Below are 13,530 nucleotides of genomic sequence, written 5' to 3'. Positions count from 1 at the left end.
ATTGAGAGAGAAAAAAAGGCAAGCTTAAAATGGGCGAAGATTTTACTACAGAAATCCTAAGAATTCATATTCAAAATATATAAAGGACAATCTTAACTCATTTCTTTATTTTTTTTTTGGGGGGGGGTGTGGTATGGGAGATCGAACTCAAAGGTGCTTGACCACCGAGCCACATCCCAGGCCTTTTCATATTTCATTTTGAAACAGGGTCTTGCTAAGATGCTTGGGGCCTCACTAAGTTGCTGGGTCTGGCTTTGAACTCACGATCATCCTACCTGAGCCTCCTGAGCCACTGGGATTACTGACTGCACCACCATGCTCAGCTCAATTCATTTCTTAACAGGCATTTCACAAAAGAGAATATCAAAAAGGCCATTAAACATAGGAGAAGGTGCTTAAGCCTCCTCAGTAATCAGGCTAGTGCAAATTATAACCTCAATGAACTGCCTCTCCTCACCCATCATAATGATTACAGTATGTTGGTGAAAATATAAAGCCACAGGAACTCTCATACTCTCAGTAACATATTCACTTTGTAAAACAATTTAGTATAATCTGTAATACTACATTGTGCCAAAATGGTATTCTGTATGTGCATCAAAAGATAAGAATGTTCATAACATTACAATTCATAATAGCCAAAAGTAATAGCCATAATAATAATATCCATAATAGACCCTAAGTATCTACCTATTGGAGACTGGATAAATAAATTAGGCATATTTATACTAAGATTTGAATTCTATTCAATGAAAATTAATGAACTATAGCCTCAAATAGTAGCATGGATAAATCATATAAACATAATGTGGGGGAGTACTGGTGATTTAACCCAGGGGCACTTAACCACTAAGCTACATCCCCAGCCCTTTTTGTCTATTATTTTAAGACAGGATCTTACTACGTTGCTTAGGGTCTCAATGAATTGCTGAGGTTGACCTTGAACTTGTGATCTCAGCTTCTTGAGCTGCTGGATTACAAGCATGTGCCACCAAGCCTGGACAAATATAATTTTAAATGTAAGGATCCAGACACAGATGAATACATACATGTCATATAATTCCATTTATATGAAGATTTAAAAGTAGTCAAAACAAAACTGTTTTGGGATGCCTGTTTGTGATGATGATAAAGAAAACCATAAAACTCAAGATAATGGCTTTTTTAGTGAGGAAGGGTTGCATATAGAGAGCGCTTTCTATGTTCTGTCAGAGTTCTGTTTCTTGACGTGGATGGTGATTACATGGGTGCTCATTTTGTGAAATTCTTTGAGCTGTAAATTTTGGGGTTTTGTTTGTTTTATAGTTCTCTCTGTATTGTAGTTCATGATGAGAACTTTAAAAGAAAGCCACCAGATCTATTAGCAATGAAATAGTGGGTATCTTTGTATGGGCGGGAAAAAAAAGTGATATGCTGGTCATGGTAATTTTCAAATGCTTTTTCCTGACTTACTTGCTTAGAGTACAGAATTGTATTTATTAGCCTCCTCACAAAAGTTCTAGAGGAAGAAAAAAAATGTGCCTGACAATCAGGAAAAAGGTTTAGGAGTGAGATGGGGACATCAGAAGAAAAGATGGAAATTAAGTTAAAAATGATCAGAGGTAATTATAAATAGGTTCATTATAATTGAGTTAATATAAGGAGTTCAGACAAGGGTACTGGACATGTTTGAGACAATAAAGTAAACTAACGCTAGGCAGGTGAAAAAGTAAAAATCTGCTGATAAACTGCCTGGGGATCAGAATAGAGTGCTGGCCCAGGAACTTGGGTAGTGTTAGAAGAACATAAGAAACATGATTTTAGCATAAAAGAAAAACTTTATGTCGCTAAGAGAAGAATTGGTTCTGGTGCATGTCCTGGCTGTCGAAGAACAAAAACACAGAAGAATGTGCTCAACAAAGTTTGTTTACATCAGCTACTACACATGATGGTTATCCAAAATGAATTTTAAGTGTACTATGTTAGGTCCTCTGAAAAATATGTAATTATATTATTTTGAGACAGGGTCTCACTAAGTTGCTTAGGGTCTTGCTAAGTTGCTGAGGCTGTCCTCAAATTTGTGATTCTCCTGCCTCAGCCTCCTGAGTACTGCGTGTGTGCCACCACACCCAGTGATATATCATATTTTTTAATAAAAGTTGTGGACTGGAGTGTAGCTCAGTGGTAAAGTGTGCACTTAGCAACCTAGCTGAGGACTTTGGGAAGTGTTAGAAGAACATAAGAAACAGAATTTGAACAGTAATTTTCCAAAGAGTGTGTCTGTCCTCCAAAAGGTATACAAGACTGTATAATATGTGGTGTTTGTTAAGAAAATATTATAGTCTCTGTTTACCCTATGAGTTTTTTTTTTTTTTTGGTACTGAGGATTGAACCCAGAGGTGTTTAACCTCTGAACCTCATGCCTAGCCCTTTTTTATATTTTGGAGACAGGGTCTCACTGAGTTGCTTAGGGCCTCACTAAGTTATTGAGGCTGGCTTGGAACTTGTGATCTTCTGCTGGGATTACAGCCTTGGGTCATGGTGTCTGGCTATCTTATATCTTATTTATTATGAGTGTACTTATTTAATAGCCCCAGTGTTTTTATATGTGCTTTGTAATGCACAAAATATATAGCAGAACTTACATTTATTATTTTATTCATATCTATACATATAAATCTTTTTGGTACTGGGGATTAAATCCAGAGATTCTCTACTACTGAGCTACATCCCCAGTGCTTTTTATTTTCTGTATTTTGAGACAGCATCTTGCTATATTGCTGAAGTTGGCCTTAAAATTGCTGAGGCTGGCCTTGAACTTGCAGTCCTCCTGCCTCAGCCTCCTGAGTCACTTCTTTCAACAAATATTAAAAGATTCTTCTAGGCTAGACACAGTTCTAGTTGCTAAGCATACAGGGGAGAATAAGACTGACAGATCTGCCCTCATGGAGCTTACATTCTAATTGGTATTGTAGTCAATAATTTATCATAAAAGAAATATATCATGTATTAACATGTGCTATAAACATATAAAGCAAGAGACAGAGAATGATGGGTAGGGAATTAGTTTTGGCAGATTAGGTAAGCAGACACTAAAGGAATAACTGAAGGATCCAGCGAGGGGAAGATTTGAGAGAACTGCATTTAAAGCAGAGGCAATGCAGAGTGAGTGGCGGATAGAAGGGTAGAAATGACTAGTCCAGGTCCAGCTCAAGTCTTCGTGACCAGTGCTATAACAAGCCTGGAAGACTGGGGTTGTGGGAGCAGTCCAGGTAACAAGTGGTTCAGGTAACAGTGCTGCAGAAAATTAATAAATAAAACCAACCACAAGTTAGTCTGCATTTTATTATCATCATGTACCTATAATTATATATAACATCAACAGTAAATACTCATCTCCAAAGTCATAGCTCTCCTCCATACTGTGGAATTTCAATTAATAAATGTAGGACAAATGAGGAAAACAGAAAAATTGCCATTAGGCACACACAACACAGCAGTAATCACTGCAGATAATACTCACCCATGAATGGATGCTAAAGTGAATGGGAAAACCTCTGAGAAGAAACGTGATTATCATGTCTCAAAGTTTCTCCCATAGATATTTGTTAACTGTAAAGGGAAAGATGGCAACTTCAAGAGGAGAAACTCAGCAGAAAGTTTTAGCCAGGTGATCAAAGCTAACATCAGTAATAAGACATATTGATATATGAAGTTTTTGAGATGTACTGAAGACAGAATATCTTTTTTGTGATATTTTTGTCAAAAATTCAAAAGTGAGATACCTAAGAAACATTGGACAAAATAATCGATCAGCAGTTGTCCAAAGTGTCAAGATCATAAAAGACAAAAGCGGACTAAGGAACTATCACAGATTGGAGGAGACTAAAGAGAAATAACAACTAAATGCAATGTGGTATCCTGGGTAGGATCCTGAAACAGAAAAAGAACATTTGTGGGAAAAAAAAAAAAGGTGAAATTTGAAAGGACAGTAGTTGATTTAATAGGATTGTACCAGTGTCATTTTTCTGGTTTTGATAATTGCACTGTGGTTATGTGAGATGTTAACATTAGAGGAAGCTTGGTGAAGGATATAATTCTTCATATTATGTATGCAGATTTTTGTAAGCATATGCTTAGCTCAAAATAAAAACTTAAAACAATTAATTTTTAAAATACTTCTACCTCTCCTGGTAAACCTTTCCACTGTCCCCCAACCCTTGTTGTATGCCCCTGCTTAGATCAAAGTGTGATGGGATCCTTTGATGGTTGAAGGGTAGTGGAACAATGTGACTAGACTTTTATTGACTCTATCGTGGGTGTTTGTTTAAAATTTATTTTTATTATGTGGGTGTTCACTCAAAACGTGAAAAAGTTGTTTTACTAAGAGGAAACCTCATGACTTACTTCGCTAGATGAGAAGTTATTACACAAATGCTTTCATGGCCTAAATGAGGAGATGTATTCTACCCTGGCACTGTGGCACGATTTGAGTCACTAATGAGCCTGTCTGTATTAAGGCTTGTTCAAGCTGCAGTTTCTGCTGTAAGGGTGATGTGATCAGTCTCAGTGATTTGATTTAGGAAAAGCCTTGCCCCCAAGGTAGTTTCTCTAAATCACTTTCAATTTTGTGATTTTATATTATTCATTCCTCCCTTCTTAATTTTATTTTTAGAATTATGCATATAAATGATTTGTTAAAAAACAGAACAACAACTAAATCTTGCATCATCATCTCAGTGTCCATGAGGTTGAGTATGATGCCAGCCACAAGGTCTCAAACTAGAAGCCTGTGGGCAGAATGTAGCCCACATATGTGTTTTGTTTGTGGTGCATTTTGCTTTAAAAGAGTTGGAGTCAACATTTTAAAATCAGGGGTTTTAAATAGTAATCCAGATTTCTGTCTGTTTGATAAACTAAAAAAACTGGCATCCCATGTGGCAACACTCAACTGGAATTGAGTTGGGGCAGCCACCGTATGAAGGCCTTCCTTTGATGAGCCATGTCCTTTCCAGACCACCAGTCTCCCCATACATGGTGTGTTCATATTACAGGAACCCAACTTGCTTGATTTCTGTCATATACCTGGCCCTGTATTTAAGCTTAGGGAAGCTGGCTAGATCATGAACCTTCATAACATCCTCTCTTCTTTACCTTTATAGGAATCCCCCATCCCAGAAGACAAAGACCGCCGATTTATCTTCTCTTATTTTCTAGCCACTGATATGATCAGTATCTTTGAGCCTCCTGTTAGAAACTCTGGTATCATTGGGGGCAAGTACCTTGGGAGGACTAAAGTTGTTAAACCATACTCTGTGGTAGAAAACCCCATCTACTATGGCCCTAGTGACTTCTTCGTTGGTGCTATCATTGACGGTAGGTCTCAACACACTTCAGAATTCCCTACTGATTGAGTAAATGGGTTCTTCTTAGTTGTAATTTAATTCATTCGAGTCTTATGAGAGGCAATTAGGTTTTATTCCAGATGAGATAAAGCTAGTAGACTTTTATAAATATCTTAATCTTGTTCCTTATCAATTAAGCTTTAAAATTGGTTACATTTGATAACATTAAATTGTTTACATTAATGCATCTGCTTTGGTTAGGTATTGACAATGAGTTTCCTAAAAACTAAGAAAACTACTGCATATTAATTTACACAGCTATTGAAAATTCATTTGTCTGGGTCATGTCATTGGTGTGTTAATTTTATTTTATCTCTGATCACATGAGAGAAATAATCAAACTAAGTGTATTGCTACCTCTCTCCAGTGTTTGGCCACCGATTCGTCATCCTTGATATAGATGAGTATGTTCGAAAGTACATGGAGAGCAATGCTGCCCAGTATTCACCAGAAGCACTCTCATCAATTCAGAACCATGTCCAAAAGCAAGAAGCTTCTGCACCAGAACTGGAAAAGTATGTTTGACTGCCTTTTTGGCCTTGGCATATGCAAGGAAGTAATTCTTGTCAAAATGAATGTGTATTTTATTTTAGATTTTCAGATTTCCCTCATTAGATGTAAGTTATTAAATCTACACAAAAGGTTCCCTGGATCCAGTATAATAACTAGTAATTTGGAACTTTTTCAGCTACATTTATTTAGCAAATAATTATTGAATACCTGTCTTTAAGATGCTATCAGTAGATCAGTGGGCTTTATCAGTAAATAAAATAGACAAGAAGTTGCAACCTCATGGAGTTGACTTTCTAAGCAGCAAGAGATAGATAATAACACAAATAAGTAAATCATACAGTATACTGAGTGACAACTGCCATGGGGAAATAGGGCAAAATGCAGGTGATAAGGGCTTCTAAATGGGGGGAAATGGGTTGCAGTCACTTAGGTTGCCCCTTGAGAAGGTGGCCTTGAGCAACACTTGGGGGAGTTCGCCTGGAGACGTGGAAGAAGAGCTCATCAGGAAGAGGGAATGGAGAGTGCAAAGACCCTGAGGGGTAGCACACCCAGCCTTGAGTGCTCAGGGAGCACTGGCAAGCAGTAGACTAGTAAGAGTAGCTAAAATGGAGGGAGGTGAGGGAGACCAAGAGATTGAATTAGAAAACTAACAAGGGGTCAGGTTGTGTAGGGCCTGACAGATCTGTGGAAAGATTTTTACTTTTCTCTGAATGAAATGGAGACCCAGTGGGAGTTGCTGAGTAGAGGAATGGCAAGATTTGATATATATTTTAAAAGAATTATCTTGGCTGTTCTGTTGAAAATAGATTAGGAAGGAGAGTAGCTAAGTGGACAGCAGTAGTCCTGGCAAGAGATGATGATGCATGGACAAGGGTGATCAGTGGAGGTGCAGAAGTGCTCTGATTTCATTATATTTAGAAGGTAGAGCCAGCGTGACTACAGACTATACAGGAACTGTGAGAGAAAGAGAATAATTAAGGATGACTCTAAGGTTTTTGACTTGAATAACAGGAAGGAAGGACTTGTCATCAACTGTGATGGGAAAGATGTGGACTATAGATGGAGGAGGTTTTTAGTGGGATAAAAATGGGAATTTTGGTTTTGGATATACTGGCTTTAAGACCCAAAAGAGATAGCCAAGTAGAGATGTCATATAGACTGTTGAGTATTTAAATCAGGAGTTCAGGTGAGCGGTCTGGGCTGAAGGTGTAAATGTGGGAGTTGTTGTCCTGTAGACAATATTTTAGGCCATGAGACTGAATGAAATCTTTAAGGGAGCTAATGTAGACAAAGAAGTGAATGACCCAGCACAGTGGTGTAATCCCAGTGATTTAGGAGGCTGAGGTAGAAGGATTGCAAGTTCGAGGCCAACCTCAATAACTTTGAGAGGCCCTAGGAAATTTAGTGAGATCCTGTCTCAAAGTAAAAAATAACAGGGACTGTAGGTCAGTTGTAAAGCATGGATTCAATGCCCAGTGCCAAAAAGAAAAAGAATTTAATAAAAAGTACAGCTAATCTTTGAGTTTCTCTGGAGAGACTGGAAAGGACCACCAGTGAAGCAGAAAGAAAGACAAGAGGGTGTGGCATCCTGGAAGTCAAATGAAGAGAGTACAGACCGTCCTCCTTTCACAGTAGTGTGGGAGGGGAAAAACCACTGAATGACTGTGAAAAACAAATATAGTATTCAATAGAAAAACTTACTATTGTTCTGTTAAAATTTTTGTCACCACATTAATTCTGATCATTATGTACACCTAGGGAAATGAAAAAAATAGTAAAACTAGTTTTTACTCAGCACATTATAGTTTAAAACAGTGGGAACACTGAGAAGTAAAGTGTTTGATTTTAAAAAATGTATCAGGAATATCTTGAACAGTGCTTGCCTTGTTCTCATTGTATAACTTGTGATACAGAGTGAACATGTTTCCTCTGACTTGGCACATTGTCATATTCCTGTTTAAGTTTGGTCAACTTGTAACATTTTTATCATTTTTACCTTCAAATGTCATGAAAGATGTCCTAGAATTTCTTTACTGAGAGTAAATGTCTCTGAGAGTTCTCACGGCATGTTTTTTTTGTGGGCCTCTGGGGCGTTGTCATCCTTTTCATTGCAACTGCTTTCCTCACCTGTGTCAGTAGCTTCACCTTCATGGAGGTCCTCTGGCCACATATCCATGGTCTTTTGAAAGGGAGCAGCATCAACATTACCACAGTCAACTGTTTCATAATTCCATTTATGTTTGACCAAAATTTCACTGTTGGACAATTCCCTCTTTCGATGATCCACTTTTGTAAATGTGTCATGTTGATATGTCCCCAAGAAAGGAGGAGGCAACATGGCTATGTATTTGGCTGTGAATGAGTGAATGAACTGAAAAACAGATGTACAGGAACCAACAGACAATAGACTTAGAGACAAGTGATGTGATTGTCATTGATCATGATGTACATCTGCTATTTATGTCACAGTTAGTGAACTAAAGATCTGACATAGAAGTTTTTACTTTATGCATTACTCACAGTTAATTAACTGGTAACTTGGCTTTGAACCATGTTGTTGAGGGACTGAGTCATTTTACTAAATGGCAGTGACTGAGATTTATACATCTCAGATCTGCAAATCCAGAACTGTCATTGTATCAAGGAAAACAGAATGATTTATTGTGTCAAATAAGGATTTAGCAATATGCATGGAATTGGGAACCTTGGTGAGGAGTTTCACTGCAAAGGGAGGTACAAGAAAACTTGATGGGAGTGGATTTAAGAGAGAATTAGAAGAGGAATTTTTGACCAGAAGTACAGATAACTCTTTTGAGAAGGTTTGGTGCAAAGGTGAAGAGAGAAGGAATGCAGAAGCTGGCAGAGGAAGCAAATTCAAAACAAGTTTTGTTTTGTTTTTGCTTTTAAGATAGAAGAAATAATAGCATTTTATATGTGAAAATTCCGTAGTGAAGAAAACATTGATAAATTGTGTGTGTGTGTGGTGGGGAGGATTGTGAGAGGATGGGGTTAAGTACGCAAGATAAGAAGATGGCTTTAGGTAGAAGCACTAACCCTGCATCTAGGTCGATCATTCCTGAATATTTTAGTCTCAGCAAACTTTTGAAGTTTTAAAAATTATTGAGAACCCTAAAAAATTGTTATGTATCTTTATTCATATTTAGCATAGAAATTATATCTGAAAATATTTAAATATTAATGTTTTTAAAATGATAATAAATTCATTTTATATTAACAAAAAAAATATAATTTCTGTGGGGAAAAAAGTCCCCTGTATTTTCCCAATCAGAAGCATTCATTAAAAAGAATGGCATTGTTTTATATTTTTACAAATCTCTTTAACGTCTGATTTTACTAATAGAAGATGGCTGAGTTTTTATCTGTTTTCTGTTGAGCCTGTTATGATACCATTCCTTGTGAATTTTTGGAAAATTCCATTGTGCACTTGTGACAAAACAAGAGTAAATTGATAAATAATGACCAAATTGTTATGAGGATAGTTTTGACCTTCTAAACCCCCAGTATTGTCCTGGGAACCTTCAGGGATCCTAGGATTATTCTTTGAAATGTTGTTCTCTGGTAGCAGGCAGGAAGGCAGAGCATCTGGGTACAGATGCTGGTAAGTGCTTAAATGTGCTTGGGGCCCTTCCTGATTGTGTCAGTGAGGTAGTCAGTAGGAAGAATGAGAAGTTGTGAAATGCTCTATTTATCAAATAAATAGATGAAATTAAGGATGAATATAAAAATAAAATGAAAAAGACAGCATTATTTAATCTCCTACTAAAAAAGAGAAAATGCAAATTATAATCCATAGATACCGTTAACTGAAAAGTGAATCCTAATTCCAGAGATGTTAAAATATTTGGCTCAGGCCTAAAGAAACAGGGCAACTATCTGGCAAAGTGGGAAGCTTAGTGGGGACTAAATATCACTAAGGGCCTATTTATGGTCATATTTAATTCAAGGACTTCTCAAAATATTTTTTCTGTTATTTCCCCCACGTTTCTGAAAATGCCAGCAGACAATAGAAAGCTACTTGCTTCAGCAAATTAGCAGAAAAGTCATCTTTTTTTTTTTTTATTGAGAAAAAAATACCACTGGGGCCTTACAATGATACCAATAAAAATAAAGAAAAATTCAAATTCTGGGTTAAGAAATCTATTGCTGTCCTTGTTTTGATCCCCACTTCTCTTTTTGGCTTCTAACTTTCCCATCTGATCATGAATCTCAAAATAAGGAAATACAAATTCTTTATTTGACTAAGAGTAATGAAAGGGTATTTGTCAGGCCTGAGTGAAAATTTTTATGTCACGTGGCAGTTACAGAAGGAAATTTGGAGTTAACCATTTGCTTCTCTGAACCAGAAAACTAGAATGGTAGGTGAGTATTGGACTTCATCTTGACGTTCCGAAGTTCTTTTAGGGTTTTGGGTTCTGGTTGCAATTTTTTAAACTCAAATTTAAGGATAACAAATGCCCACATACTACACAAAACCTGTGCAGAGGTTTGACCCACACATTCAGATAGATTATTCTTGTTCTATTTGTGTGCCTTTTATGCCCTTCAACTTCAAGAGGACCTCCTCTCCGGTGATCCTTTTAATCCTTTCTTTTTCTCACTGCTCCTTTTTCCTATGGAGAAATTTCCAAATATTCTCATTTGTTTTTCCATTTTCTTTAAGCCCCAAGCTCTTCTATATCTTCTTTGCAGTTAGCTTCAAATATGAGATCAAGTGATCCTGTGTTCCACTCTTTCCTTTAGTATGTTTCTATACTATTACTCATTGTTTCTTTACCTTCTTTCGTCAAAGTAGCTCTTATTTCTCCAAACTTAAATCTTCTATTTTGTGTCTGAATCCACATCATGACTGCTCCAGAATCCAAGCACTCCTTGTTAACTGCTTTCTTGAAGGTCATTTCTAATTTCCAGATATAATGGTGTCATCTCACTCATTAATTCAACAGATGCTTGAGCTTATACCATGTATCAGACTTTGTAATAAATACTTAAGCAAATATATGAGAGAATGCGGAGCTTGGAATCTAGAGCAGGAACTCACAAATTTCTGCTTGTAAAGTCACAAGTAGGAAATCATTTAGGCTTTGTGGGCCATACCATCTCTGTTGTAATTACTCAACTCAACCCTTGCAGCATGAAAGCAGCCATAGACACATGTAAATGAATAGGAGTGCCTATGTTCCAATAAAACGTTATGCATAAAAAAACACAGACAACAGGTTGGTTTGGCTTGTGTGCTATGGTCTCCTGATCCCTTGCTGTGGTATTTGGACTTTTTGACCTACATGTGTTTACCACCCCCTATTTGAAGCCCTCTTTTTTGAGTTCGGGAAAGTTATTTTGTGTATCTTTTTCTTACTTCTTCTAAGCTGGTGTTTCTCAAGGTCCAGTTTTTGGTCCTCTTTTTTGCCTTCTCTAAACTCCCTTGACATCTCACAGTGTGTGAGCTGCTCTCCAGCCTAACCATTCTCCAGACGGAATTCCTACATTTCTGTCTGCCATAGGCTCTAGGTATCTGTGGCCATTGAAATCATCAGCACCTCACACTTTGTACAACTAAAAATGAAGTCATTATCATTTTCATCTTTCTAGCACGCCTGCTCTTCCCTAGTCTGTCTTTCTGCCTGTCTGTCCCATAAAGTTGAGATAGCAGTGAATTATGATGACATGTAAAACACCAACATAGTGACAAGAACACAGGAGGCGATCAGTAAATGCTAATTACCCTTTTAATGCAATCAGTATCTTGATTTGAAACCTTGGAAATAACCTTGACCCCTTCTATTTTGCAGCATATCCAATACACTGTGTTCTTTTGTTTTTTCTACAATAATCTCTTGCCTTTGACTTTTTTTCCTTCTGAACACCATTTCCTAATTTAAAGCACTCTATCAATTAGAAGTTACATTTGCCTGCACATGATAACCACAATAGTAGCAACCTTACATTAGCTTAACCCAGTGGAGTTTGATGTTTCTCATGGAACCCTATGTCTGGAGGTGAATGGACTCAGACTGGCGTGGTGGCTTTATGATGCCATCTGAGACCTGACTTCCTAGTCTCTACTCAGTCTTAGCAAGTACCTTTTGTCCTCGTGCTTTCTACTCTGTGGCCACAAAGTGAATGTCCCATCTCTAACTTCGCACCTATATTCCAGGCAAAAAGAAGGGGAAGGACAAAGGGTAAAAGACCAAAGAACTAAAGCCAGGTGCTATGACTCACACCTGTAATCCCAGCAGCTGAGGCAGGATGATTGAAAATTCAAAGCCATCCTCAGCAACTTCTTGAAGCTCTAAACAACTTAGTGAAACCCTCTCTCAAAATAAAAAATAAAATAAGCTCAGCATGTGGTTCAGTGGTTAAGTGCCCCTGGGTTCAATCCTTGGTACCAAAAAAAAAAAAAAGGAACTTTGTTATACACTACAATTTGTAGTGTCTCTGGTATGTCAGACACTATGCCATTTATGTTATACTTAATTCTGACAAGAACCTTTATAAGGTGGTTTCCTTAAAAAACAAAAAACAAAACTCTATTAAAGATGAAAGAACTGAGTCACAGAGCAGTTAAGGAATTGGATGAAGATTATGCAGCCTTAAAAAATGGCCAAGCTGAGATTTTGAACCAGGTGCTCAGTCAGAGTCCAGAGCCCAGGTTCTGTACTGCAATCTTTTCTGCTTTTCTAGAGAAAAGCACCAATAAATCAGGAATGTTTTTATTTAGTAAAACTCATGGCCATAACCAAAGCTCCCTGGGCAAGTGACTGCCTATCCTGTGATGGGTTTACCTTTACTGGGGTAAAGAGGAGGCCATGGGTCACAGATCAAGAGCTAAGATCATGCCAGGGGTCCATGCTGAGTCTTTGCAATAGAAATGACCACATAAAGCTCTGACACATTGTTAGAGCTGCCGTCCACCAAAAAGAAATACTGTAGGAACAGGAGAGTAGGATTTCAGACTATTTGCTTCTTAAGAAAATATGTTAGTTCCACTCAGTTCCTACTAAGTAGACAACTTGCCAGAGTGCTTATAGTAGAATATTCTAAGCAGACTGAAAAACCATTAACATTCATCTTACCATCTTACCCATGGAGTCACCCTATAGAACACACATTCACTATGGCGGAAAGTAAAATAGGGCATTGGAGGGCTTGGCACAATTTTCATCCCATGTGTTGGGACCTCCAGCCACCTCTCAGTTGGCAGTCCCTGCTAAACATAACTAGCAGACCCCTGAGTTCCTATAGGAGCAAAATTTTAGTCTGGGACTTGCTGCTGTCTTATAGAATGGGCCCTGGTTTGTGCCCCCCAAATCAATTAGGGACTCAAACTTCAAATATGTCTGCCTTAACCAGTACCACCTGTTGCTATCTATCTCTGCATGTATTCCATCTTGCTCAAAGACTGATGCCTGGGTATTTTCCCTGCTGTATGAAAGGGAATGGTCATCTGGCTTCTTCAGGGAAGGGAGAGGTGGTCTTTGTTACTTGTCATTTTTCCCAAAGTGATTGGATGATGATCACGTTTTCACTTAATATGCTCCATGGCTCTAATGCCTGAGACTATGTGCAGACAGAAGTTTGAATACTTTCTGACACTAAAATAGTTCCTTGCCAG

General features: G+C 37.7%; 1 protein-coding gene across 2 annotated transcripts in view; it reads left to right on the top strand.

The window, feature by feature from the left end:
- The window catches only part of EFHC1 (EF-hand domain containing 1), a 63,986-nt gene that overhangs the window by 46,773 nt on the left and 3,683 nt on the right, over positions 1-13,530 (top strand). For both annotated transcript variants that reach the window (XM_079147636.1, XM_079147637.1), the window contains 2 exons: positions 5,142-5,355; positions 5,752-5,899. In XM_079147636.1, the coding sequence (XP_079003762.1) occupies positions 5,142-5,355; positions 5,752-5,899 (362 nt within the window). The remainder of the gene's footprint in view (positions 1-5,141; positions 5,356-5,751; positions 5,900-13,530) is intronic.

The sequence above is a fragment of the Sciurus vulgaris genome (genome assembly GCF_902686455.1).
Source record: "Sciurus vulgaris genome assembly, chromosome: 7".
NCBI lineage: Eukaryota > Metazoa > Chordata > Mammalia > Rodentia > Sciuridae > Sciurus > Sciurus vulgaris.
This window is presented reverse-complemented; position numbering and strand designations above follow the sequence as displayed.